This window comes from Centroberyx gerrardi, chromosome 16, assembly GCF_048128805.1.
Source record: "Centroberyx gerrardi isolate f3 chromosome 16, fCenGer3.hap1.cur.20231027, whole genome shotgun sequence".
Classification (NCBI taxonomy): domain Eukaryota; kingdom Metazoa; phylum Chordata; class Actinopteri; order Beryciformes; family Berycidae; genus Centroberyx; species Centroberyx gerrardi.
In genome coordinates, this window is record NC_136012.1 from 17,362,587 (window position 1) to 17,390,580 (window position 27,994).

The following is a 27,994-nucleotide window of genomic DNA, read 5'->3' on the forward strand; positions in this document are numbered from 1 at the left end:
AACGACTCTTGTTTACTTCAGCAGCAGAAGGAATCAGGAAACTACCGTGAATGATGCAACTTTCTTTTTGCATTTGGTAAGTTTGGACGGCTGTGTCTGAGAGCAAGAAGGTCAGAGTTTTTCGCTACCTCACCACCCACACTTTTTTTCACCTTGCTAGCTTCGACGGCACATAGATCTGTGTGTTTCTGATTTGATTCCTACTACCCAAACCGCCTCTGGATATGGCTTTGGAAAATCTAATTTAATATCACTCCCTCCTGAGTCCAGTTACACTTCTGTTTTGTGTGGTTTGCCACTCTGAGTGTAATCCAGTTTAAGATAGTAGTTTTAATGATAAGGTTTATGTGGTCACTGAAAGAGTAGCACACCTTCAGATCTTTGACCCTCAAACCTTCAAACCCAGGTCACCAATATGTGAAGGTTGTAAACAAGGACAATTGCTTGCAGACCAAGGGAGATATTATTAAGACCCAGACTGGGGAACTCTAGGGTTAGTGCTTTGGTTAGGGTTACTTGCTTAACTCACTTGTAAGCCCATGAAACAGTTCAGCCACCATGAAATGGAGTCTGTAAGACTTTGCTACTTCCAGACAAATGCCTCGTCCCAGAAACTGGTTTTCTGTGAGTTTGGTAGTCCGACCCTCCCTCTGACTTGCTGTGCCCTGGCCTGTTTTTGACTCTCTGAGCCTGTTGTTTGCAGATGTTCATTAGCATTTGGATAACCCTCTGTCAGTTGGCCCCGCCCCCTGAGTTCTGATTGGCCGCACTGTTACTGGAGCTGTCAGCACGGTGGAAGGGGTGGAAGGTGTTCTGCTCTCGAGCTGTTAGCTGCACAGACCAGCTTCTGCTGTCTTTGTTAGCTAGCTTGGAAGGTACCAAGAAAGACAGAGCCGCATCCATGCACTAGCATACTTTTTGGAAAATGATCATCTGTACGAATAAAATGGAATACCCCCTTAGAACCCAATGCCAGCGAGTCCAAAAACAGGTAAGCTAAACCTGGTATTCAACGAGACCGTTAAACATAGTTAGGTTAGTGTTTTAAAATAATTAAAACTAGCGGCTAACTAGGTTAGCTTCAACATCTAAGAGAACTCCTGACTAACGTTCATTCATTTGCCGAGGGGATTTTTTTTTTCTCCACAAAAATAGCTTGTCTCTTAACCAGCTCTCATTCAGCTCTCTTGTTGTCTTGTATCTGGCTGTTTGGTCAGCTAACAACCAACGCGGTAAAAGATGAACAGCTTTTTTCTCTAAACTTTTTACTTACTAGTAACGTTACAGTGGCTAGCGAGCGAGCATAGCCGTAGCAAACTTCTAACGTTAACTGATCTAACTTAGCTAACGGTTTATCGAGCTAACAAGCTAGTGTTAAGGCACAGTTGACTTACATACGCTAAAGACATCATTTTTACAGTTGCATGCATGTCTAGGAATTGACACCTTGCTCAGCGTTAGCAGACATAGTTTCCATCTCCAACAATTCAATTGTCATATAAAACTCGCAGCATTACGTCAATGTACCTAGGTTTAATGTGCATTTTGGTATGAACTGAAATGTGCATATTTACAACAAAATTTGCCTATTGTTGTCTATTCTTTGTAAACTGTAAGGTCACCATCACAATCACTGCATGAACATACAGCATAACCGAGACTTGGTTCACCAAGAATGATTTTCACAAGTCCATTGTCCTGTGTGTGTGTGTGTGTGTGTTGTATTGCCTTCATTGATAACTTTTATGGCGATCCGATTTAGCCAAATACCAACGCTGAAACGTGTAGTTATTGTTAATAGACTTGCAGTGCTGGAGAAAGCGATAAATGACGATGACATCATCTGAAGATTTTGAGAAATTGTCGATCATGTATGAGACTGTGAAGAAATGCAGTGCCATTTCTGACACTATATACCAGTTTACGACGGGTATAAATGATACAACAATGTAAATGTTTTTGACACATCGCCTATTGACGATTGTTGTTCCGTTTTTCCTCCTCCCAAATGTTGACGACTTTATTGTGCTGTTATGTTGGGTGAACTGGACTGCCAATCAAAGTTGTTTTTCTCTTCTGTCGTGCTTTTCATTTTGCAACAGAGAGGGGGCGCTGTTTTCAGTGCAGTCAAAGACATGTTTGCTGCAGCTTAGCATCCAGAAATGGAACAACAGAGGAAGGAATGTGAGCAGCCAGGGATTCAAATCTTTCACTGTTGTTTTAAGCCCAGTCTGTATTACTGTGCGTAGACACTCATTGGTTGTTGTTTATCTTCAGGTTCATTCAGTCGACACAGAACAAATATTTTTGATCACAATTTGGGTCTTGCTGTTAGACGGTGAAGAGATAACACCCCCTTGTCATCTATTTGTGATGTGAGAATGTAGTAATAGCCCAGGTGAAGACAACAGACATTCAAATAAACAGTCTCTTAGAATATTACCTGTAACTGGGGCTAACTATTGATATCGGCCTGACCGTTTAAAGTATTTGTACTGAGACAAATGGCCATACAAATGAAAAGGAGCCTGAGAGTTAACAGCTACTTTCAACATTTGTTTCCCCACACCCTCTATGCTAAAATAAGCAAAATGGATAAATGGCAGGCACCAACAATTTTTAGCACCTGACTTTGATGTGATAAGTTGCACGCCTCTGGCCTATTCGTGAAGGAAGCCAGTTATAAATTATCCCATTATTCTAATGCATCAGTGAAGGTCTCCTTGCTCTACCTGCTTGCCATGTTTTCTGACAGGTTCGATCATTCATATGGGTTCGCCTCTCTTTCTTCATCATGCAGCCGAGTGGTTTGTTTGTCTTGGTTGTGTCTGCTGTCCTACCCAGCAGCCCCCACTCCTTCCCTCCTTCCCTCCCCTCTTTGGGCTGCAGCTGGTTGTTTTGCGCTACTCCCCGAGTTCAGGTTGCAAAGCCAAAAACAGGCCTGGCTGCTTGTGTTTCCGGTGATGAAGGGGGATGAGTTGGTTAATGCCGTCAGGACACTGGCGCATGAGAAGGGCCGACCCCTTCAGGCTCAATCGGAATGCAGATTGAATGTCCTTCTCCTGTATCTGCAGCCCCCTCCTGCAGCCCCCCCCCCCCCCCCCCCCCCCCCCCCCACACACACACACACACACACACCTCCCCTCACCCCCCCATCTCACGCTGACACATTTACCCTTGGAAGACTGCTGGCATCATTTTCCCCACTTCTTTGTTCTGTCTTGGTCATGCACTCCTCTGTTCATATTCTTGTGTGTGCATACAGTGCTGCAGTTTTGTTTGTCCGCCTGTTATCAAAGCCTCTCTTTGTCTCCATTTACCTTTCCTCCCTTCAATGATGTCACTCCTGTTTTTCATTTCATTTCTGCCTCGGATTTTGCTCTGATCAATAAACAAATGACCTCTTGCACGTTGTGAGGGAAGGGTTTTTTCTTTTTTTTTCTTTTTGGTTTGTTTTTTTTGAATGTCAAATGATCTGCACCTGTGAATTTTCTCTCACAACAGGCCTTCTGTGAGTTTTTTTGTTTTTTTTGCAGCCAGGCCACAAGTTTGAATTCATCTTGTGATTTGAATACAGCAGCGCTCTAATATAAACATGTAAACATCACCATCTCTCTTTGTCTTTCACCCTGAGGCTCGAGCTTGTTTTTGACTAGAAAAATGGCTTCTTTTCAAAATCAATAGCTTCTGGGCATAAGCTGTATCGTTTTTTAACATAACAAGTTGTGTGTACAAGGCCTTAGGCTAATATGCCTGTTTCTAACAGACGATTTCTATTTGCATCTCTGTATATCTGAGATTGAAAAATGCTTTATAATACCCTACACCGTTGCTTAAAATTATGATGTCATGTTGGTTTTATTTTATATATCCGCCCACACACCCTTCTCACCAGGGTTTTTTTCATGTGGGTGCATAATAAGTAGTATGTAGCCATTTGAGAAGTTGTGCTATGTGCAGCTATTGGAGCCGGTGCTGTCGGTGCAGAGATGCAGTGGTGTGGATGGGTTTCGGGGCACAGCTGTGAAATCGGCTACCGGTCTGAACCTTCCACCCTTGGTGTGTATTATCCACAGCTATTGATTAGTTATTATGAAAATGTTTCTTTTAATAATGTAGGACGGACCACTTATGTGGCATGACACAGAGATACATTTTGTTCACTGATTTAATCCAGGCAGTTGAATTGTAAAACAAACAAAACAAAAAACAAAAGAGAGAAGAGCTTTGTAATTTGGGCTCATTTTACATGTTCGAGATCATTAAATTAACCCCAGAAAGAGGCTTTTAAAAGTTGGGGAGTTTTGAAAATTCATAGTAGATAACAACTTTGACACAATATAGTCTACTGTCTTGAACAGTAGGTTAGTCTGATGTTTGATTTTGCTGTAGTGTTAAGGTGTCAGCAGACTTGGTGAAAACTGTAAGATGTGTCATTTCCTGCTGTGAGACTGCACAGACGAGCTGTAGTTCCTGTTTCGATTTGACTTTTTCTGTAGTCTATGCCCAGACATATTTCTGAGTTGAGACAAAACACCATTATTATTATTTTTTTATTTGACGGTGATACTTTGATGCTGCGGCAAATTCCATCTCCTCGGACCATACATGTGTAGGTGTTGTCGCTTATTTTACTGTACTAATTATAGCTTAAATATTACTGTAGGCTTAATAGTGGTGCAAGACTAATGACATGACAGTTAAATGGTGACTGGCCTATAGAGATTTGCTGTGTGTTTTTCTGTTTGTTTTTACATTTCTACTGGATGGATATTTTTTTTTCAGTGGGTGTGCTGTACGGCTCTCCAGTCCCAGTGAAAGATGATATGTTTGCAGGGGAGTGGGCAGTGGAGTCGGTGCCCTGTTTGGGCATGGGGTTCCCTCTAGGGTTAGAGAGTCTGTCATTCCAGCTTTATTAGGCCTAATAATAATAAGATGGTGTTGCTTTATTGATCCCTTTACAGAAATTGTCTTTTCAGTTGCTCCCTTCCTGCTGGAGCTGGTACAGTTCAGTGCCTTGCTCTAGGACCTTTCAGCAGGGTGGATGCTTTCCAACATAGGGCATAGAGCTTGAACCCAGGTTCTCCGGTTGAAAGGCAGTATCTTTACTCACTGTGCCACCCTGCTGCCCATGATGTCCCGCCATGATGAGGTTGTGTCATAGCCACAGTGGGACATTAGTGATCTGGCTTTTCATAAGCGACTGTCTGCCCTTGCATGTTTAATATTTGGGCGTCTCGCCCAGGTAAATTAACAGCCCGCCAAGTGATCTTTTTGTTTTGGATTCATTTCGGGTGGTGTGATGCATGAAGCTGGCGGCTCTAACCAATCAAGATTTAATGCTGCCAAGTGCCAAAAGCATGTTAGTGAACTACAATGACCATAATTCATTGAAGCTATGATGCAGCACATCTGTGCTCCCTCGAGTCACATTGTGTTTGTATCAAAACAAACTGAATGGAGAGACAGTTTGAAATGTAGCCTCAATGCTGCAATGTCATTAGGTTATACCTGATTGAGAGAATTTAGTGCCTGGAAAAAATAGGAGTTACTGGGCTCGCTAAATCAAATATTAAGTCGTCAATAACCCCCCTTCCAACGCCACCAAAGTAAACTGACAACCTGTGGGAAACACTGGATTAGAAGTTCAAGGCATTTGTTCTATAAAGTTTACATCTCTAAGATGTTTGCTTGTACAAGGCCTAATTCCTTTCACCGACCAGGCCAGTAACCTAGATTATGAGGCTCAGTATACTAATCGGCAGCAGTTGTTTTTGTAGAGGGGTACTTGTGTGAATGCACTAATGTCAATAGGTCTTTGATTGGCAGGCACCTGTGTGCTCTAGGTCCTGTCCAGACCAATTCCCATGTTCATTGACAGAGAAAAGTGGGTCAGGGTCTGTGTCCGAGCAGGTTGCATCCAATGCCGATGCCCCTCTCTCACCCTTTTCTCTGTTACCTTATCTCAACCATGAGAATAATCAAAGTGAGAGTGAATTAGACGTGTAGTATGTTGTTATCAAAATCATGTGTGTGATCCATCTTTTTAACATCTCAGCTTGGGTTCTATATAGGTCGGGAGGTGGAGCCTCCTGCAGGATCAGGAGGAAACTCTCATCCAAGGGAAATACCACATGGAGCTACCAGTCAGATAAACATGGTGCTGAATGCCAAAGAGCTGCATGGGGCTAAAATTAAGTAACAAGCTCTGCCAGTCGCCATTCCCTGCAACTCTCTGTGACATAAGTTGAAGTTGACCTTTGATATGAGAGGCCCATAATAATCCTCGATAGCAATTTATGCTGCTAAAGGGAAAAATCTCTGCCAGCAGTTGCATAGCCCAAGCTGCAGCGAAGCATTTGGCTTTGGACAGGCTGTGCACTCGGATTTCACACACAGGGGAACCGGGTCCTCACCCGTGGCTGTGCTCCCAAACACCTTTTCCTAGAGGCCATTGTATGAGGGCGAGAGAGGTAATAAATGGCTTTGCCTATGAGGGCAGTCCAGCTTCCCTCTCTGCATGGGTCTGTTTCTCTTGGCCTCAGGCTCCCCAGCCCAGTCGTTCTTCTGTTTGTGTGTTTGGTCTCCTCCACTCCTTCACTGCTGTGGAGCTTCCCTCTGCAAGGCCTCCTAAGCCCTACTTTCAGATCAGTTCCTTCATCTATGGTTCCTCCCAGCATGTAAATCCCCTTTGAAATGAGAAATTTGGGTATTTTTTTTAGAGCCCGACCGATTTATTGGTCGACTGATTTTATCGGCCAATATGGGCCTATCACAGATATATCGGTATCGGCGTATATGTTTTCCGATATGAAAACTTTTTTTACAGAACATATAATGCAGAAAACGATGCTAGGGGTGATTTAGAAATGGTGTCATCACGTAGTTTGTCCAGCAGAGTGTTTGATAACCACATTTGAGGGATTATTGCAAAAAATGTGTGTTTATGTATATATTCTGTATATATATATATAAAGAATATCGGCCGATATATCGATATCGGAAATTTTTTACACCCTAATATCGGCATCGGCATCGGCATCGGCCCCAAAAATCCAGTATCGGTCGGGCTCTAATTTTTTTTCCTGTTTACATTTGGGTATTCTCGTGGGCTGCTTATCGTTTCTGTTTGCAGCATTCGCTTTCATTATGCAGGCATTCAAATTGTTTTGTGCTGTTCATGTTGGCTTGTCATCCATCTAAACCTATCATCCATATTGGCTCATCTGTGTTTTATGATAGCAGAGCGGGAGCAGGCTGTTGTGGTAAAAATGTATCTGACCCTGCTGTAGCCACCATGAGTCAGTGTCTGTGTGCCTGCTGAGCCCCCTGCTGAGCAGCCTTGTTTGCTTGTTTTATTTGGAAAGAGAATAACATGAGGAATGCACCGACGACTTGCCAGTGGCGCAGTTATTACAGCATCACTGCTGCTGTTCCCCTCAGACGGCTCCTCCTCAGAGTTGATTTTAAGGTGTATAACCAATCCAAAGCCCAGTCTTGGCCTGTCAACACAGGGTGTGGACACTGAAATCTACCAGTTGTCTCGAGCCCAACCTGCTTTGGCTACAAAATGAGTTCCGATAATTCCCAAAGGATGGTCAGCTCTGCGTTATTGGTCTCTAAACCGGCGTGTTTGGTTAAAAGGGAGCCAGTTTGCGATCTTTCTTTTCTCCAGTTTTTCATTCTTATGTATGTACACTATTTTGAAGAAAACCTTTCAGACCGAGCACATCGTTGTATGAGAGCCACAAAACCCTTTTTCCTGTGCCTATGGTTACTTTGATGATGTTGATATTGCCTCAGCATCATACACATGATCACAGTAAAGAACGCTCTCTCGGGTTGTATTGCTAGATCAAACACCACGGTGTTTTTGTTTTTTTGTTTTTTTCACCCTCAGATACCAACCTGTTCCCTCCTCCTCTCTCTTGGTTTCTGTGCAGGTGATGGTGAACGCTGAGAAGGAGCGAGTGTCGCTGCTGTTCATGAAGGCTCTGGTCAGCAGGGGGAGCGTGGACGCCGTGTCCCAGCAGATGGCCTCTCACCCTCAGTACTTGGAGAGCTTCCTGCGCACACAGCACTACATCCTGCACATGGACGGCCCCCTACCACTGCCATACCGCCACTACATCGCCATCATGGTCAGTGACCTGGCTGCTCGAATGCTCTAACAAACCCAGAATCTTAATGCCTGTCCATTGTTATCTGTAGTACACAAACAACACATAATTTAAGGGATTTTGTTCTGTAACTGACCGTGCACTTTGACCGTCCTGTGGAGGAGGGGGGCAAGCAAAAAGATGATGTTCTCCTTCGGGGATCAATAGAGTATTCCCAAATAATTAAAGAATAACATGCTCTTTTGTTTGAGTTGGTAATTTCCCTGAATTTGTCTTTTCCTCAACCTCCTCTTCTGGTGCTTTCCAGGCTGCAGCACGGCATCGGTGTAGCTACCTAGTGTCGCTGCACTCGGCCCAGTTCCTGAGGGTGGGGGGGGACCCTCTGTGGTTGCAGGGTTTGGAGGCAGCGCCCCCTCGCCTTCGCCTCCTTGACCACATCAACAAGGTGCTGGCCCACCAACCCTGGCTCACTGCCTGCTCACACATCCAGGTACGGCCCGACGCCCAGCACAACATGCAGAGGAACCACACACAACGTCATGTACATGAATCATAATAAGTAGGGATGGGAGGATATATCAAAATTCAATATATCGCAGTACAAAAATGTGACGATACATATTCTGGGGCAGAAAAAGGAATTGCGATATTAGCTCCATTTTATTCTGCTGTAGTAATCACAAATGAGACGGCTTGCCCATCACAATTTCACAAGCTCTCCATCCAAATTATATTATTTGCACTTTATAATGACAATTTTAAATTGTTGTTTACATTCTAGCAAGCCAGTGCAATTGCAGGAAAGATTTGTGGCTCAGAAATAAATATAATTCTTCAGTCATACTTTGTTGTCACTGAACTTTTATTTATTACATTGTAACGTGGTTGTGTCGAATCATATCGTGAGATGAGCGTATCGTCCCGTCCCTAATAATAAGGCAGCATGAAATTTTGTTTGCCTATATCAGTTACAGGAATACTGTCCCTATCCATGGTGTATGTATAATCATGTTGTCTGACCCGGAGCCGTTGTCTCTCGTCCCTCTAGACGCTCCTGAAGACAGGAGAGCAGTGCTGGTCGCTGGCTGAGCTGGTGCAGGCGGTCGTGCTCCTGGCTCACTGCCACTCCCTCTGCAGCTTTGTATTTGGCTCCGGCACAGACGCAGACTCTGTCCCTCTCCCCAAATCTCCTAACGGCACCCCACCGACCTTCTGCCCCTTTGATGCTGCCAACGGCAACGCCAACGTGCCTCTGTCCCTCGCCACTCCCTCAGAGCACATCACACGACGACGGGTAACAACTCAGGCTTTCATTTAATTTCAGTCAAAGGGCTGGAGAATTGTAGAGAATTGTAGAGCAGAATACAGTGTGTTGCACAGTATTCCTCCCTCTGGCCTGTTTGCATATTTGGTGCGCTAAAAAAATGCCAAAATGCATTTGCTGGGGATTCGTTTTTTTTCATAGCCGATCTACACAAAGTAATCTAACTGGAAAATATATTATAGAAATGGGTATGAAGGTGTATGTTTAAAGTAATATTGCTTAATTTGGCATAAATTGGCCAAAATATGTATGTTTCACACAATATGCTACTTGACTTCTTTAGCTTTTAGTATATGGGTTTTGAACATTATTTTCCACCAATAGTTCTGATTTTGCCTTTCTTACTAACAAAGCTTATATAACGTTTTTTGCGGACATCTCAGTGGGATTTTAGCAATTAGGGTGGACTTTGCTTCAGAATATTTATTCATAATGTGAAATAGATGGATCACTTATATCGTGTGTGTGTTTCTATGTATTTAAATATGTACAAATTTTGTTTCACTTTGATTCATTAGATTTCTTTGTGTATGTATCAGGAAAACAACATTTCATAGAACAAATGTCAAATGGTGGTGGGTGATGGTGTCTGCTCCTTTTAAGTTAAAGGACAAGGCCGGTGTTTTTTAATGCATTGCTTACCGTCAACAAATCCTATGAAAATAACAAAATCAGCAATGATTTTGTTTTGCCAACAAGTCTCGTCCATGTAGCCGGTGCCCAATGAAGCCATGTCCCAGCAGCCATAGAACTCCATTGTATTAAAAAAACGATTAAAAACACGTCAAAGAGCCATGCTGTTGCTCTGGGCAACATATTTCATCATCACGATGCACCGGGCCAGCTGACTTTTTCCTCAAACAACTTAATAAGCCGGCTGTAAACACATTTGCGATCTCAGGAAAGTAGTTCCATAGCACGGAAAATAGTCCCCGGCGTAATGAAGAATTTGTTCCCATTTGAATTTGATTTGGTAATAACTACAACAGCCTGACTTTCCGTGGTAACAGTTAGCGATTTTTAAAATTGAAACTAAGTCTTTGTGAGCTGTATTTCAAGGTTTTTAGCTTACAATTGGAGCCAATGACTTCCGGGTTGACGGCTAAAAACGGTACGTGGGAAGTCAGAAAGTAACGGGAGTAGAGCAAACGCATTGTTGATTTTGTTATTTTCACAGGATTTGTTGATGATAAGCAATGCATTAAAAAACACCGGCCTTATCCTTTAACTGAAGGCACATTTTACTTCATTGGTCCTTTTCTGTCTGGTATTTGTCTTGATAGTCTCTGGACTCCAGTTGTGACATGGCGTGTCTAAAAGAGAGGATTCAGAAGTCCCAGGAGGAGAGGGAGAAAAGAGGGGAGCGGCTCCTGCAGTCCCAGACACTCCAGCAAACAGGTAACCTACTTGGCGAATGAGTACAGGAATACACACACGCACACACTAATACTCCTTCGACGTTGCCACTCACTCAATATGCGATGGTTACCATGAAAGTTAAATTTAGCCCACATGGTGTGGAACTTGAGTAATTATCACTCATCGACTACATTTATTGACGCACTCTCTGCCTGCCTTCTCTCTTCTTTCCTTTCATCGTCTCCTTTTTTAGATATGGAAGAAGAGGAGGAGATGATATACTTCGCAGACCCCTCGCGTTTTATCACAGACCCTGACTTTTGCTATCAGGAGTTTGCCCGCAGGGAGGAGGACCACTTCCAAGTATTCAGAGTGCAGGTGAGGACATTACATTTGCAAATGTATGACACCCACTGGGCAGTAAGCATGTGTTCTTGTCAATAAACTTGTATCAGTACCATGTGAGTATGATCCAGTATCATATGTCTATCGCACCTTAGCAGCCTTTTGGCATAAACAGGTCAAGTTTCCTAACTGTTATTTGGTATTTGAATGGTCCATTTTATGGCCAAAGTACATTTTCCGTACCATGACCAATAATTGCTGAAAATGCATCGGTGTCACAGTCAGAAGCAGTTTGAGACAATCTGCCTCAGGTTGACTTGCAAATGCCCACCGGCCAGATCAAGATGTAAGTTTGGTGTCAGCAGTCAGGGAGCTGCAGGCAGAGCCAGCTCATCACTGATGTTTTCAAAATATTTTAACAAATTTGTCAGGCTAGCAAATCCAAATTAGTTCCACAAGAGAAAATTACAAATGATGGTGAGAGCAGAGTTTCCCCTTATTTCCTCCTGAATTTCTTAAAGTTATCTGATTTTTCCTTTATTGATTTGAGCTAAAAGTGGCTGGTTAATTAAATCGGATTTGCCGTATGGTGTTTTTTTAATGTTGTAGCTTGACTCCATGCTCTTCACTATTGTCCATATACTCTGTCTGCAGTATCTTTTGAATGGACAAAAGATGCCACGCAATATTCTAGTGTTCAGTAGTCTAGTGCCATCAAAGTGATGTTTAATATTTTATAGCCTTCACTTCATTTTGTGACCCTTAAGTGAACTGCTTGTGGTGTTGAGTCTGATCGATGTCGTATTGATTCTGCAGGACTACTCATGGGAGGACCACGGCTTCTCCTTGGTCAACAGGTTGTATTCGGACATCGGGCATCTGCTGGATGACCGATTCCGGAGCGTCACCACCCTCCCCTCGTCCCACAGCGCCGACCTGAAGAGGGCAATCTGGAATTACATCCACTGTGTGCTGGGAATACGGTGAGACAAAACACACCGGCCTGAACTTACATGCATGCTACTTCATTTCACGCACTTTCTAACAATAACATACTCCTAGAACCCATGTATTTTTTTTTTTTATTTATTCGATATATATGTATGTGTGCATGGTTACAGGTATGATGATTACGATTATGGAGAAGTGAACCAGTTGCTGGAGAGAGATCTGAAGCTCTACATCAAGGCTGTGGCCTGCTTTCCGGATGTTACCAAGACTCCACTGTGTCTGCTGCCTTGGGCCCCGCTCAAACCTTCAGAACGGGTAAGACGGCCTTTACCGTTACACCTCCTCAAGTCTGTAGCACACACTGTGGTATTTCACTTGTATGTTATATATTTTGGAGTCTATTAATCCTGTTTTAAATCCTGTTTTATCCTCTTTCGCCGCTGTTTCTAACTCATTGCTCCAATTTCCCTCTCCCTCAGATACATGTGAATTTACTGGTCATGGAGGCCCGGTTGCAGGCTGAGCTCCTGTACGCCCTGAGAGCCATTACTCAGTACATGATTGCCTAGGTGCTCGGAGAGGCACGGAGTCAAACTCTCCAACGGTACGGAGAGACCAAGTTGAGAGATGCGAGGATGGAAACATCTCAGCAGCAGGCGGCGAAGTGGGGGAAGAGAGAAGCACTTTTAAAGGATACAGAGCACACAGGTAGAGATATACCTGTAAGGATGGTTCCCGCTCTTCAGACTCTGCATTGTGACGTTCCTCATATCGAACATCTCAGCTCTCAAAGGTTATGTGCAATTATTACTAGAGTTATTTTAATTTTTATCCATTGTTTTTGTGTTCCAACTTAATCTGTGAGAAAAGCAGAGAGTGCTTCATTGTAGCAATGTGTTACCAGTGGCCAATACTCTCCTTTGATGGTCTATCAGTCCTTTTGTATTCAACTATGCTTTTCTCTAAAACAATTAATCTTTTTTGTACGAGTTGAATGAATGTTATCGGGAGACCTGGCCATAAATATATTTTTTTGTGACAATCCAAGTCAGTGTTGGTGGATGGTGAAGGACAGTAGTTCTGCTCTCAAAGCTCCCTAACATTTCATATTAGTGCTGGTCAAGAACAAACACAAACGTGACACTGCTGGAAGTTATCACATCACTATAGTTTCTTTTAATAAGCACTTTTTTTTTTAACTTTATATATTTATAATGCAAGGTAGCTCAGTAGTAGAAATTGAGACCCACAGTATGTGAGTCTTGCGCCTTTCTTGTCCACTGTATGATGTGTAATGCAGATTTTGAGACTGTTTGTCCTCCAACTTTCAGACTTAGCTCTAATTTGAAACCCCCAGATTTTTGAGTGTAGTAACAAGACCCCGGATATTCCCAATTAAATTATCCGTCTTTGCGCTACTTTCAGTCCAGTGCTGACACAGAGAAGGACTTGGTAGGCAAAGATGTTTATCAAGCTATTCAAAACACACAACAATCTAAAGAATCAAAAGGAAAAAAAAGTATTTAAAAATACAGAGGAGGTCAGTGAGCTGTTTCGCACAGTGAAGAATAAGCTGAGCCATTAGCACGTTTTGTTTGTTTTCATAGTGACATGCTTTGGCAGCGATCAAATGAAGGAGAATCCGTCTCAGACCAAATGTCAAGAAAATCTCAACCATCCATAAAATTGAAGTGACGGATGGATGGATGGATGGAAGAGTCGGGGGGGAAATGCCCACAAGTAGATCTGCACTGGTTTGAGTTTAGAAACTCAACAGTTCAGACTTGTGTTCGAAGCTTTTTGTCAAAAGCTTATTTTGGTGAGCTGCGTTAAAGCCGATTACCAAGTCAAAATCCATGGTACAATTTGCAAAGCAGAACAATGTGCAAACTAGTTTTTGTATCTCGTTTTTCTCTCTCTCTGTCTGTCTCTTTTTTTTGTTGTTTGTTTTTTGTTTTTTACCATTTTTGTAAACTATAGAGTACTATGATTGTTCTCTTGTTCCTGGGTTTGATGCTAAGTCCTGCTTGTTGCTGCACCCTGGATAGATGTAGAGGTGTGGAAGACTCTTAGGATTAGCTGTTAGGACCCGCAGGACATAGAAAGAAATAGAAGTGCATATCGACAAAAGCAAAAGCGCTGTAACACAGGTGCCTTCAGGCTGAACTGGAGTGTTGCTGAAGAGGAGGGACGTGACTACTGTGGGCCGAACGTGGGCTTTGGTTACAGCTGCCATTGCTGGTGGTGACTAGGAAACATCCCCCACCTAACAAGAGTCACTGGTGGCTTTCCCAGAAGGATGGGAACTGTTTCAAAGCGCTACAGACATCTTGTGGTGTTGGTCGACACCATTTTCGACATGGTTACGGCTGCGAATGCCTGCGTTTCTATCGGACGCCTCCTACAAGCCCCAGCAACTCAGCAAGAGCCTTTGACACAGATGGATGTTACAATTGTTCAAATTTACCACGTAAATAAATGGACAATAAACTAAACAAAAAAAAAAATATGAACAAGTGAAAAGACAAAAAAAAACAGTTTTTTTGGAAATGTGAAGAAATGTTTTCTATAAAGATGTTATATGAAAATAACTGCTGTCTTTTGTTGTCTGTGTTTTATTGTGGTAACTTTTCACTATCAGAACCCACTGAACACCTTTAAATCTATTATTATGGTAATATAATATGGTTATTATTATGGATTATGGTACAAAACCTAGAGGGAACAGTGAAAACAAGCAGAAAAGTAGGAGTCACTAGTATTTGACATTCACACACGTGTAAAAGCAGATTTTATGCAATCTCCAAAACATTTTCTTCAATATTTTATAGTGGCATTATATATATCATGCAGTTGCTTGTGTATGTGATTCAATACTGAGCAGAACAGGAACCTGTATGAAATGTGACTACAAAAACTCATGAGGCAACATTGCCCTCTAGTGGCAGACTTACACAACTGTAATGCAGTCTGACTCCCAAAGTTTATGGTTCATTCATGTTGTGGGTAAAAATGTACAAATCTTACACCAATGAATCAAAATGACCAAATGGGTTAAACAGATTAAGTTTATTTCTGCTGTTCAGAACTGTGTTTATTGTCATCTCTGGCTGACTTTACAATATGTAAAGAAAGATTGGGGGAGAAGAAAGAAAAAAAAAAACTATCAACATTATTCAAAGTAATAAACATATTGGCGTATGCACAACTCATCATTCCCCTGACACCCCCCCACCCCACCCCTATTGGAAAAAAAAAAAGAGTAGAAAACAACCTTTTCCAAATACTAAAATACTGTATCAAATGGGGGCAATTTTAATTTCAAAACAAGGAACATACAGTGACTAACTGCTACTTAATCATAAGAAGATGAGAAGTAAGGAAATGGAAGAAAAAATATAAAGACAGTTGTAATTACATAGAGGGGAGATACAATGGAAATAATAACACCACACCTGCCCTTTTTCTTTTTTAGCAGGCAGCAGCAGAGTAAGCTATGCAGACATCAAGGCCCAGCAAATACTACAATGTGAGGGACGTCCATTCAACCACCACTCCAGTTTGAGTTGCAGTCTTTCCTATCAGCTGTTCATAGGAATAGCTGACACTCAAACAGAGGAGATCACGTTTCCAAAATACTTGGCCATTAGCTAAAAAAAACTGGGGGTTTGCTGTATATAAAACTTCCTAAAATGATTACATCTCCTTGTCATGATTTCACGTGATAAGAAGAAACAAACGTCCATCTGCCTTGCAGTACGCACAAACTGGTCGTTCGTTTCTCCCCCGAATCTACTGACAAGGTTTGGGGATTATGATATATAAAAATAGAAAGGGGGGAAAAAAGGTTATTGATTGTGTGTTAACTACTACCATAATACCAATAATTCAAGATCCTTGTGCTGTATACAGATTTAAAGGCCTTGATTCTATGCAAATATGCACCCATTGCGTCATGGCGTACACGTGATATGCCATAAATGACATCTAGCACCAGTCATAAGAAAAAACATTTGTGAGAAAAGAGTGCTTTATACAAGTCAGAGGCTAACATATCCACATAGCTACAGTGAAATGATGAGTATACAAGTTTAACTGTAGGGATGAATTTCTGTTGGAAAATTCTGATCAACGAAATAACAAAACAAAAAAAGTTGACATGACCTTCACCGGTTATGAACAAAGTAATTAAATACAAACTTTAGGCTAACACAAAACACAAAGTTTAAGTAAAGGGGGGATAAAACAACAACATGAAGTCCATCCTGCTAGAGTGACATGCTATAGTGTTCAATATTGGCAGTCAAACGACCTCAAGGGATAGGCTAGTATTGATATACATGGCTAGAGAGCTCTTGTACATTTGTGGGTCAAATTTGTGATTAACTCTTTAAGTGTCAATAATTAAAGACTTGATGTCTCCAGGAAAACAAAACAACAAGAGAGGGGTGTTGGTTTCCAGTCTGTCTCAACAGAGAAAAGAATAAATATTGTTGCTATTCTCACAAGTATCATCCGATTTCTCCTGTACAGAGTTGTTTTCCTGTTGTTTTTCTTTTCAAGTGACCCTGAGAGTTAATTGTTGCATTATGTCTTGTCTGAGATGAGATTTATTTCGGCGTGTTGAAAAGTGGGACGGGGGAGATGCTCTCCGTCGCACCACGTTTCAAGCACAGATTTTTACTTGGATTTACAATTATTACGCAAACAAGCAAGAAAACCCAAGAGGCAGATCGTCGGGAATTTTAAGTTAAAAACGGTCAGGTGTGGATGTGCTTTGCCTCGTCCGCCTTGTCTTTCAATGACAGATTTCTTGAAACAAGGCATCTTTCGCAAAGCTTATCTACACCGAGATACTGTGTCAGGCCCAAGCACTCCCTAACTGCCATGCAAATATTAGTGTTCCTTTGGTTATGTAAAAAAATCTACATGCATCTCATCCTTTACAAAAATAAAAGTATAGAAAATTACCGTTAAAAATGATCTGAAATTGCTTTCTCCAATGTAAAAAAAAAAAAAACGTTGCTTCTGATTAGTAATATATTCATATGTATTAATATTTCATTTATTACCTCCATCTAAATTGTATATTAAAACTATAATCAAATATATTCTTTTTTTAAATTTCTCACACATTGTATTAATTTCTTGAAAAGGACTGTTAGTACTGTATAACAAAGTGTAATGTGTGAGAGGATCTTCTCACACGAAGCCCCCAGATCCCTGAATTAAAGGGACACCACAAATATCAGGAAAACCTTAAATAGAAAAACCCTTCGAGAAGTGATTTTAAAATTTCCTTCAAGATTTCATTTAGTTCTCCTGATAAATCTGCATAGCGTGTCATGTATATGTGCAATGTGTACATAACATGTATACGGCTTTTTAAATTCTCTTTTAATGAAATGGTACAACCTAACATGGATGTAGTCTCCTATTCCGGGTCCTCGAGTGCGAGCCACGTAACAGGAAACGCTAAGTGCTTTGAAAATGCACAGGCTCTGCCAAAAAATAAAAATGAAAACAAAAATCAGGTAGACCATTTAACAGTGGAGGCATACTGCTGTCTAAGACAATATAATACTTGGCCAACCAATCACTTGTTGGCAAATAAGTTTACCCTTGAATGCCCCATGTATAAATTCACAAATCACATTTCTTCATTTTGTTAGTTTAACTGCACATCAGGGATAAAAAAAAAAAAACTCCCTCTAAGTGACATCTACCTATCACTTTAACACACTGGATTGAAGTCAAAAAAAAATGCCAAACTGCAAATACATACCCACTTACTGTTAAATCACCAAATTTCATTGGAAAAAAAAAAAATGCATAAACTTTTATCTTCTCTCTCTTAAATGAGAAAGAAATGAAATCATACGTATCGTCCAAGTACACGTACACATATGGTCAAAATGTGTAGCCAATGTTGAATCAAACATCTGCAACCTCAGCGTCATCCAGTCTTTATCTTCCGTCCAATTACGGCAAAGTCAGGAGCCGATGCCAGCCCCTTCGTTTACACTTTTTTCCATCGAGGAAAGTGCAGCAGAGTAAAAGTTTGCACCTTATTACCCTATCTTGACACGGACGATCAAACAGCATTCTGAAGGTCTGGCATCTCATGCCAGGAAAACTGGCCATTTCTCCAAAATGCACAGTCCATCGAGTCTTCAATACCAAAGCCATCAGGAGCAGGGGTACCGTATCCACCCTAAAGCTATTTTGGTGTAACATAATTGCAATATTAACTCCCAGTGGGTAGGAGTTGTTAGTTGTGATTTGTCTTTTCACTCTAAAACATTTTGTCACACATCTCTCAAAAACATCTGTTAAGATTAAAAGAAAAAAAAAGGCTAGCAGCCAAAAACTTGCAAGTGTTAAAAAAAGGGAGAAAAACTTGTGCATAGTAGCCTGAATCCCCTCCCTGTCCTCTGCATGTCTTGGCACATGACATGGGTGAGGTCTGGTTTTGTCTTTAAAATCCAAGAGAAACGGAATCTTTGAAAATAGATCTTCAGCCAGTAGGGAGGAGGAACGCACCAGTTATGTACTTTGTTTTTGTGAGGTTATCTTGATTGGGGATCAGTTCCTGCAAGACAAGATGATAAAAGGTAATTCATGGTGTCATCGTTGGCTATAAGAATCAGCTGTGACTTGAGCAAACTTTTTACATTTTCATATTGACATCCTTGATCTATTCCCTGTGTGGGGCTGTGCATGCGTTGTGTGTGTTTTTTGTGATGAAAGAACCTGAGAATACTGAATGTACCTGGCTAACTTTGCATGGTTCGCTGACAAATTAGCTAGGCACCCAGCTGTGGGCAGAACTCTGTGTGGTGGCCGGGCCAGTGTAGCCTTGGCCTCCAGGCAGTATGGGGTCAAAGTTGAAATCAATGCCATCTGCATCCATGAGGTCACTGTTGATGATGTAGTCCACGTCACAATCCAAGTTTTCGGTGAACATCTCTATATCCAAGTCCGTGGGCAGCCGGTCCTGACTGGGCAGGAAGCAGGAAGGAGCTCCAAACTGACCCATTCCCTGCAGACTCGCGCTGGGATTGGCCGAGGCGATGCCCCCGCCGTGATGAGGACCCACAACTGGCACCTGGGCATGCTGGGCTTTGAGGGTGGAGAGCTGTGGTGGGTCCTGGGTCATGCCTGAGAGGATCATCCCTAACCCCATCTGAGAGTGATGCTGATGTTGCTGCTGCTGCTGCTGGTGCGGCTGCTGTTGCTGCTGGTGGTGCAGGTGGTGCTGCTGCGGCTGCATCTGGGCCTGCAGCGCCATGGGGGCCACCGTGTTCGGCTCAAGCCCCTTACCCAACAGCAGCTGATTGGGTTTGGGCCTTCCGCCCACCATAGGCGCACCCAAGCCCATCAACCCCACCCCTCCGGGACTGGGCATGAGAGGGTCCACCTGGGTCATCATGACATCACTGGGAGGAGGGGAGTCGGAGGTGAGCAGCGCCTCCAGGCTGGAGGGCACATGGGTGCCGTAGTGGCCGCTCCCACGAGAGCCGGGGCTGGGCATGGGGTTGAAGAGGGAGTTGCCAAAGTTTGACGGCTTGGTGTTGCTGGGTCCGCACTGCGAGACGGAGGACTGAGTCCCGGTCTGAGTCGGGGCCTGAGGGAGGCTGGATGGCTGCAGCTGACGGAAGGAGGGGAAGCTGGAGCCTCGGGGCAGCAGGGTGGAGGCGGAGGGCAGCGGAGTGGGGGGCGCCGGCGGGGCCGTGCTGGGACTGGCCCCTCCCTGCTGCCCGGTCATCAGTGTCAGGCCGTCGATCAGGTCCAGCTCCTCCATGAGGGTCTCGGTGAGGGTAGGGGGCAGGTTGCTGGTAGAGTAGCTGCCCAGCAGTCCTTCCTCAGGCAGGTCGTCCTCCTCCTCCTGGCCAGGAGCGATGGGAGACAGGCGGCCACTCAGGGTGCTGGCATTAGAGCTTGTGCGTGGGCGGAAGCTGGTCCACATGTCAGGGTCGTCCAGGCTGCCACGGGACGAGGGGCTGCTGCTATTGACCCCCCATTTAGGAAACTGCTGGGATGAGTTTGGGCTGTCCGCACCACCAGACCCCGTGCTGCCGTCACCCTGCAGCGCCCCACCGCCGCTGCCAAGTCCCGCTGCTCCGGCCTGCTTCTTGGTCTGCTTGGCCCTCATCCGGCTCTTCAACAGTTTGCTGCTGTTATCCATGGAGGCGGCCCGGCGGCGGGGGGCTTTCCCAGTCTTTCCCCCCTCCGGGTTCAGCATCCACCAGGAGCTCTTGCCTGTCGACTCGTTATGTACCCTCAAGAATTTGTTGTGGAGTGATAAGTTGTGGCGGATTGAATTCTGAAAAGAGAGAGGAAAAAAGGCTTGTTAAAATATAATCTATGTAGACTAAAAGCGGGCTGCCTGCCACATGAACATTGTTTTATTGACAGATTAATCACAGCTACTCGTTCTTGGCGAATATAATTCAAGAATGTCACACTTTATTTCAATTATCCAATCAAAACAGAAGTATGAGATGGCTATAATTAATCAATTCAGTGCTGCTGTGATGTATAGTGTAAAAGTCATTGTGAATGCTTGAAATTATGACATATGGTTTTGTCATTCCTCCAGATTATGCATAAGGGCGAGATTCACTTTCTTTACTTCTATCCCATTATCTCTGACAGGATGTGGTCAAGACAGCCAGATGTTATGTATCTGGAGTGTCTTGGCTGCTGTATAGTTAACACCACCTATCCCTTTACCTTCCATCCTGCGGAGCTGTTGCTGTCCCCCTTGTCTTTGAAGTAAGGCACTGTTTTCACCATCCAGTCATAGATCTGTGCCAAGGTGAGGCGCTTCTCAGGCGAGTTTTCAATTGCCTGACTAATCAGATCAGCGTAGGACTGGTTCCCCCACGCATTACGCCTTGATGATCCCTTTCGGGGCGTCGCGCCGCCCACACCGGCCACGACCCCGCCCTCGGACGCTGCGGCTTTCTCGGGCTCGGATATGATTTGCTGCGGCTCCTGCTTGTCCTCGTCGGCGGGCGGGGTTCCCGCAGCGGACTCCGGGCCGTCTGCCCCCTCCGGTTTGACAGCTGAGATGTCGGGTCTCGGGAGCGGCCATGTGCACGACCGAGGTCTGCTCTGCGGCTCAAAATCTGGGTCAATCGGGGGTACCGATGATTCCTCCATGGTGATTTTACCCCGAGACTCTACTTCTAAAGCACAAAGCGGTGTCACTTAACACATTCACCGGTAAGGGGAATAAATATTGGATTGGATCCCGACGGATTCAGTACCACGGTTGTGGGTCCAATAAACTTCCTGACACAAAAACAATATGTTTCATCCACTACGGGGGTAAATAGTAGGCCTAGAAAAGAGACGCAATAATCTGGATACACCAATAGCTTCGGTTAATCCTGAGATTGGAGATTAGGGAACCCAAATAATCTCCTTAATAGTAACTATCATAAACCTTCCGATTTACATAGAATAAAGGAGGGCTGGGAAGAGAATTCCTTTGTTTGAATAAAAAAAACCAGAAAGGGGCAGAGTGGGAATGAACACCAAAACATCTGGATCTGCAAATTACATCCACACCATTAGGCTACAAATTTTGGTTCACCTGATAAATTATTGAACGTAACGTTATCTGCATATAAGATAGTGCCACACCCTTTATCACTAAACCTAAATATATGTATATTAATGGGTAAAAATGATGTAAAAAATATTTTTCAAATCAAATGAGAAAAAAAAATGCTTCTTAACAAGTAGCCAACAATTTTACAAGTAAATCAAATAGTTACAAAAAAAAAAAAAAAAAAAAATTCGTACCATACTTGTCGAATATGGTAGCTCACCCCGTTTCGTGATTTAAAAACATACTTTTTATTGTACAGTTATTAAATCAACAAACAGGGATTAGCTAGCTACCGCAGTGGGTCAGTGTTACAAAAGAGCTTCTTAGGAGAGCCTCCGTCTCCACTTGTAAACAACGTGCTGTCTAGATCCTCCACATGCTAAAAAAAACTACTCAAATATTCCTCAAACGAGCTCAAATCAGTCACAAACCAATCCGAGTAAACCAACCTCAAGCAGATTTCACGTGTAAAAACGTACAACAACTGATTATCTGAGCAACGACTTTGTTCGCTAACGTTAGCCAACTGCCGAAAAGTGTAAAAACAGTAATGATACGCTGGCCGCCGTGCCTCTGGCCTGTGCGCATGAGCTACTTTAACTAAATAACCAAAGTAATGTCAGGCAACCGAGCCGAGGAAATGGCGACGAGGGCGATTTTAGCTAGCTGTTTGGTAGTCTTTAGGTTCACAAAAGTGAGAGAGGACACCAATCTATGAGAAAAGTCCGTGGTTTTCTGATTCAGGTTTGCACGCTCCGCCACATTGCGGGCAGGCGCATGTCACCATCTGCCATGTTTCTCGACACTCCGCCGCGGCACACGATGCTCGAAGCGGGTACAAATCCTCTTGACCGGGCCCGGAGTTGAACCGATCTTCGTCCCGTGGCTTCTGTAAACAATCCACAAGACGAATTCCTCAGTGTTACGTGAAGTTCAGATGTGTCGGAGCTCTGTCGGCTCCACTCGCCGCACTTTGAAAACAGCACGATAGCCACCTAGCTGGTTAAGCTCCAGCTATTTCAGAGTTTAAAATCCTTGAAAAAGTCCGTAAAAAGCCTCCGATAACTTCCTTTAAGTATCCGTTTTTAATTACTAGTAGGTTTTGTACAACGTCTTGCCATTGTGGGTGTCCAAATATCCATTCATCCTATATCTTTTTGTTTTGTTTTGTTTTGTTTTGTTTTGACTCGAGGCGAAGACTCCCTTCTGACGTCTGTTTACCACTGTCAGACAACGCGTTCTGCGCCTGCGCGCTGTGGATTTCTGGGAAATGGAGTCAGTCATGTGACAGCACAGGCGTAAACAACCAAGGAGACAGCGAGTACTTGCGTTGTGGTACGTTATGTAACAGTTTTCCGAAGGTGTACTCACTTCCAGGTAGATTAAGCGCATTTACTAATGATGGACGGTTACACAATGGAACTGACCAGGAGTAAATAACAAATCCTGTATATAAATTGTAAATAATTTTTTTTTTTTACATGTATTATTACTATAAGCCTACTACTACTGCTAGGTCTACTACTACTAAGATTTTTCATAGTAGTCCTGTCCTGATAGGGGTCAGATAGGTTCATTGACCTAGTTTGTGCAACAAATAACAGTTAGACTACACATGGTTTGCTCATATATTTTTTCCATCACGTGTTGCTATTGCAATAAATAGGTCTATACTTACGTACTGTGTGTAAACATTGTAGTCAAAAGTATACTGGTCTATACATAGACCTAAACGTCACCAATATTTGACATATCTATGTGGATCATAGATTGATGACCTAATGGTTGATTGGGCTAATTGGATATATTGAGAGCCGACTGCCCAACAAGCAGAGTTAGATGCTAATTATATTTTTCTAGAATTCCATTATATAAATAGTCGCCTATCTATTCTATTCTATTCTATTCTATTCTATTCTATTCTATCTTCTATTCCATTATGTTATGTTATGTTATGTTATGTTATGTTATGTTATGTTATGTTATAGCCCTATAGCCGCTCCCCGAGCTCGGCTCTACTGAATATGTGTAACATTTTGAAACATCCTACAACGTCGCCTTCCTCTGAACACCCAGCTGCCTCTGCTGAGTTTCCATTGGCTGCGAAGGAGGAAGTGTCTCGTGCAAGTCCAGAGATCAGCAGCAGGCAGCCCGCAGCTGAAACCGAAAATGTCCGAACCTGAGATTGACACTCGCCGATTAACCTCCAAACCCCAGGATCTCACAGACGCATATGACCCCCCGAGCAATTTCCTAGAGATTGACGTCTACGACCCACAAACCACAGGAGTCGGCCGGACCAGATTCACTACATATGAAGTGCGGATGCGGGTGAGTTGGAGCAGAGCAGGCATCAACCTGCCTGCTGGGCTGAAGTTGTCACATGTGAAGTTCCTGGGCGTTCCGAGGATATGACTACTACTGTCCGTGTTTCTTATCGCATTAACACCACGATCTTTAATGTAATTTGATGTTTATATTAACACCAGGTTGGCTATATTCATATCGTTGATGTTCTTTCTCGACCCATCCTAAATCTGTTCCAAAAGGAGTCTAATATTTGTATAGCCTACATTATAAACAACCCTTTTACACCTTAAGGAAACATTAGATTAAATACAACATTAGATACACATTAGTCTCTCTATTTAGAGACCAGCAGAGACACCTTAGACCACTTGACCATCTTGACAACTAGTGTGTGTGTGGAAAGGAAGTGCAACAAGAAATATGATATGGTGTTCCTTATTCCTATGATTGCTGACTTTTCAGACAGCTGTAGGCTAACCACCCCATATACAATCACCATTCAATAATCAATATTCTATAGCTATGTGCATTCAAGCAGCGTGGCATATAGTATGGCTTGCAGCAAGTGAGCTTTGGAAAACCTGCGTTTCTGAGGCTGAAGTGCCAGAGCGTGGAAGATCTGAAGTACACAGGGTTGTACAGACAATGTAGTAGTAAAAACAGCTTGTGACAGTACTAGCAAGTTCTGTGCCAATGTGTCCCATTAGAAAGTATTAGGCTAAATGTAAATGTGGTCAGTGTAGCATCAGCAAAATGAGCAAGGCCCTTAATGTCTCCTGCTTTGTTAGTGTCTGCCCAGAGGCTGCCGGAGGGACGTGGCAGCTGCAGTTCCTACTCGGGCTCAGGATGTGATTGACAGGAAGGAAACCTCATAGTCACTTCTCCCTGAAGTATCAAAATTGCATTTCAGCATTTCAGGCTGTCAGTTCTTAAGAGACTTACACTAAAGTTCCTTCTGATGGTATCTACAGTAGCATCAAAAACGGGGCTGAAGGATTTGAAGGGTCAGGCCCTTTGCTTTGCTTTGCTGCGACGAGCTACAGAATCTGATTGGTTCCTTACTAGAGGCCTAGATTGGCTCACACCCCGGTCTCTGGGATGCTCAGATGACATTTGATTGATTTACCCACAAACTTGAGGGAGAACCGACCCAGGTGACAGACAATGCAAAAGTTTTATTGATTAGTAAAGAGATGGCACTGCAGTGTTGTCATCACTGAACCTACAATGATGGTGTTTAATCTGTTTTTTTTTCCTTTTTTTGCTGTAGACAAACCTCCCCATTTTCAAACAGAAAGACTGCTGTGTGCGCCGAAGGTACAGCGACTTCGAGTGGCTGAAGAATGAGCTTGAAAGAGATAGCAAGGTAGGTTGTGTGTAATGTGTAGTACGGCTCAGCAAAACATAAACCTAAACTATGACCTGAGTTGAAACTTGTAAACTTAAAATGTATTGGGGTTTGTTTTTTTTTACAGATTGTGGTGCCTCCCCTGCCTGGGAAAGCTCTAAGCAGGCAGCTTCCCTTTCGTGGGGATGAAGGTATCTTTGACGATTCCTTCATCGAAGAGCGCAGGGTCGGCCTGGAGCAGTTCATCAACAGGTTTGTACATCTCATCTTCGTCATTAGATCTCCTCTTTCATTTACTGGAGACTGGGCTAAACTGCTTTATTGCCCTTCCTTACCCAGGACTTAACTGCAGATTTTTTCTAATTTCAAACGCTCTGAACTTTACCTCTCCGCATTATCACCTCTATCATTACCAGAATCGCAGGCCACCCCCTGGCTCAGAACGAACGCTGCCTTCACATGTTCCTGCAGGACGAGACCATTGACCGGAACTACATTCCAGGAAAAGTACGCCCGTAGGAGGGGAAGGGAAGGCTTGTTTGAATGGTGGGAGTGAAAAATAAAAACCTCTATCAGGTCCTATAGGCCAAACCTCCAGCTCAGAGACACATGAGACTGTAGAAGAGTTAAAGAGTTAGATCTGTGAAGGACTTGGGATTGATTTGACATCGAAAGGGGTTTTATCTCCCTATTCAAACAAATAGAATTTATTTTTTACACTAACCAAAATAAACATTCAATAAGTATGTACAGCTTCCATGTTGTAGATTTTGTCGTCTTTTTTTTTTTTTACTTATAATGACGCATGATGCATAACCTACAGTACATGGATAATGATTCTTCTGTATATCAAATGCCTGTGATGATGATTTATTCGCAGCTTCAAATCAAAACAAAGATCTTGTGTCATACTGCAAGGTCATGTGATCTACACTTACATTCTATCCAGTATTTGAGTAATGGATTTATCTAGATTTTCTGTATCCCAAGTTTCTATATTACTTTTTTTGGTGTAAATAAAATAAGTTTCTCTTTTCCCCATACTATTGGAACTATTTTGGCTCAAAAATATCCTTGCATGGAAAATTAAATGCCTTAGATCACCTAAAACATTGTAAACATAGTTGTAAAAAATAGTTGTCACATTGATTGTTAAACTCCTCTGAGCTTCCACATACACTTCCTAGAGCTAAATTCGTTTCTAAACAGTATTTGCCGAAACTGGTTGGATTGTATTTCTTCTTCATGTCACATCATAGCTGCGTAAGGCAAAGCAAATAACAATGATCATGTCTGCAGTTTTCTATTTACATGAATTAACAGATAATTGAATCACGCTATATAGAGGTTTTAGGCACAGAGCTGAGAGTGAAGCAGCTCCTGTGATCATCATTATTCTCAGTACAGCCCTACAGACTGGTGATGAGGTGCAGACAGCTTCTTCTCTCTTTGGCCACTCCTACCCCATCTAACTGCAGGTGACATTCACTTCAACCTCCCCCCACAACTGCATCTCCCAGCTCTGTGTAAACACTCGGTCAATATTATGTATTATTCCCGTGTCACGTGTTTGCTGAATGTATCGATCATTTTCAGGGAAACTCACATGCAGAGTGCAGATCTTGCAGTGGAGGCTCAACAATGGCCATAGATTTAGTAGGAAGCATTGAAGGTTGCGAATGTGAGCGCACTGTGTGATCAGAAACATGTTTCTTGGTATAATATCTCTCTTGGTTCAGGATTTCTGAAGCTTCATTTAAGAGTTGGAACATCGCAGTTGGATTATCTTCAAATTATGGAAATTGAATGCCGTGCATGCAATGTTGAGAAATTTAATTTCTTATTGACTTGCTATAGCAATCACCAACAAATGTCTAAAGAAGCTGGTGCCAGTTTTTCAGTAATGAAAACACGGGCATGAAAGCTGTTAAAATGTCCCAACAGAGGGATTACTTAGCGATTACAAGGATAGATAGGCTTCTGAAAATCCTGAACCTTTCCTTAAAGTGTGCATCAGTGGGATGGGGTCAGCTATGATGCATGCATATCATCATGTGTCTCACATTCCTGTAACTTAAGGTGAATGATTTCACCCTGTTGTCAGTATCAAAATGTTGTTTGAGAATTTACACAACCAGAATCACATTCAGCCAAACCTTTAGGATAAGTCAGGGAGACAAGCAATGGTACTGTACTTAGAATGTGTCCAATCAATACTTTAATTAGTAGTAATAGCAGTAGTAGTAGTATAATTAAGAGGTTATATAATTAGATTTACAGTCATTAGATGATATTTGTGTATACTATTAATTGGAATGATAATGAAAACATTGATCATAAGCTTCATATTCAGCCAAAGACACACACAGGTGTCTCTTCTGGCCTGTTTCTGTGACACATCTACCTGTAATATCCTTTGCTTGGCTCATCTGTGGCAAACCTATTGTATATGCATTTGTTTGTTTTATTTTTTAAAGCAAGTAAATTGCTGCTACTGAGTATTTCCAAACATTTTTATAGCTTCATTGATTTATAATGTAACATACTGGATTAAAACATGATGAATCCATGAAATTGTTTCCTGTTTTTTTATACTGTTTTATTTTACAAACACT

General features: G+C 42.7%; 3 protein-coding genes across 5 annotated transcripts; 2 read left to right on the forward strand and 1 right to left on the reverse strand.

The window, feature by feature from the left end:
- Positions 1–852: 852 nt before the first annotated feature.
- On the forward strand, positions 853–14,667 carry sesn4 (sestrin 4). Of its 2 annotated transcripts, none has more exons than XM_071923898.2 (9): positions 853–991; positions 7,944–8,141; positions 8,428–8,610; positions 9,169–9,414; positions 10,728–10,842; positions 11,057–11,181; positions 11,965–12,131; positions 12,270–12,414; positions 12,579–14,667. In XM_071923898.2, the coding sequence occupies exons 1-9, from the start codon at positions 926–928 to the stop codon at positions 12,666–12,668; spliced, it is 1,335 nt and encodes a 444-aa protein (XP_071779999.1). In that variant the 5' UTR covers positions 853–925; the 3' UTR covers positions 12,669–14,667. The 2 variants fall into 2 exon arrangements, with proteins under 2 accessions (XP_071779999.1, XP_071780000.1); XM_071923899.2 differs by lacking the exon at positions 853–991 and adding an exon at positions 4,519–4,612.
- Positions 14,668–17,475: 2,808 nt separating this feature from the next.
- foxo4 (forkhead box O4) lies at positions 17,476–22,953 on the reverse strand. The gene is made up of 3 exons (XM_071923871.2): positions 20,836–22,953; positions 18,872–20,425; positions 17,476–18,691 (listed from the first exon to the last, which is right to left on the reverse strand). The coding sequence occupies exons 1-2, from the start codon at positions 21,265–21,267 to the stop codon at positions 18,902–18,904; spliced, it is 1,956 nt and encodes a 651-aa protein (XP_071779972.1). The 5' UTR covers positions 21,268–22,953; the 3' UTR covers positions 17,476–18,691; positions 18,872–18,901.
- On the forward strand, positions 22,947–27,953 carry LOC139930646 (sorting nexin-12-like). 2 transcript variants are annotated; one of them, XM_071923873.2, is made up of 5 exons: positions 22,947–23,056; positions 23,798–24,052; positions 25,302–25,397; positions 25,507–25,631; positions 25,796–27,953. In XM_071923873.2, the coding sequence occupies exons 2-5, from the start codon at positions 23,891–23,893 to the stop codon at positions 25,896–25,898; spliced, it is 486 nt and encodes a 161-aa protein (XP_071779974.1). In that variant the 5' UTR covers positions 22,947–23,056; positions 23,798–23,890; the 3' UTR covers positions 25,899–27,953. The 2 variants fall into 2 exon arrangements, with proteins under 2 accessions (XP_071779974.1, XP_078145083.1); XM_078288957.1 differs by lacking the exon at positions 22,947–23,056 and adding an exon at positions 23,064–23,098.
- The last annotated feature ends 41 nt before the right edge of the window (positions 27,954–27,994 follow it).

Bases quoted from the DNA above. Each gene is read 5' to 3' on its own strand.
- sesn4 (XM_071923898.2), top strand. From the start codon at position 926: ATGATCATCTGTACGAATAAAATGGAATACCCCCTTAGAACCCAATGC. The intron at 12,132-12,269 runs GTGAGACAAAAC...GCATGGTTACAG, and splicing joins CACTGTGTGCTGGGAATACG to GTATGATGATTACGATTATG. The intron at 12,415-12,578 runs GTAAGACGGCCT...CCTCTCCCTCAG, and splicing joins CGCTCAAACCTTCAGAACGG to ATACATGTGAATTTACTGGT.
- foxo4 (XM_071923871.2), bottom strand. From the start codon at position 21,267: ATGGAGGAATCATCGGTACCCCCGATTGACCCAGATTTTGAGCCGCAG. The intron at 20,426-20,835 runs GTAAAGGGATAG...CTCTCTTTTCAG, and splicing joins ACAGCTCCGCAGGATGGAAG to AATTCAATCCGCCACAACTT.
- LOC139930646 (XM_071923873.2), top strand. From the start codon at position 23,891: ATGTCCGAACCTGAGATTGACACTCGCCGATTAACCTCCAAACCCCAG. The intron at 25,398-25,506 runs GTAGGTTGTGTG...TTTTTTTTACAG, and splicing joins AGCTTGAAAGAGATAGCAAG to ATTGTGGTGCCTCCCCTGCC. The intron at 25,632-25,795 runs GTTTGTACATCT...TATCATTACCAG, and splicing joins CTGGAGCAGTTCATCAACAG to AATCGCAGGCCACCCCCTGG.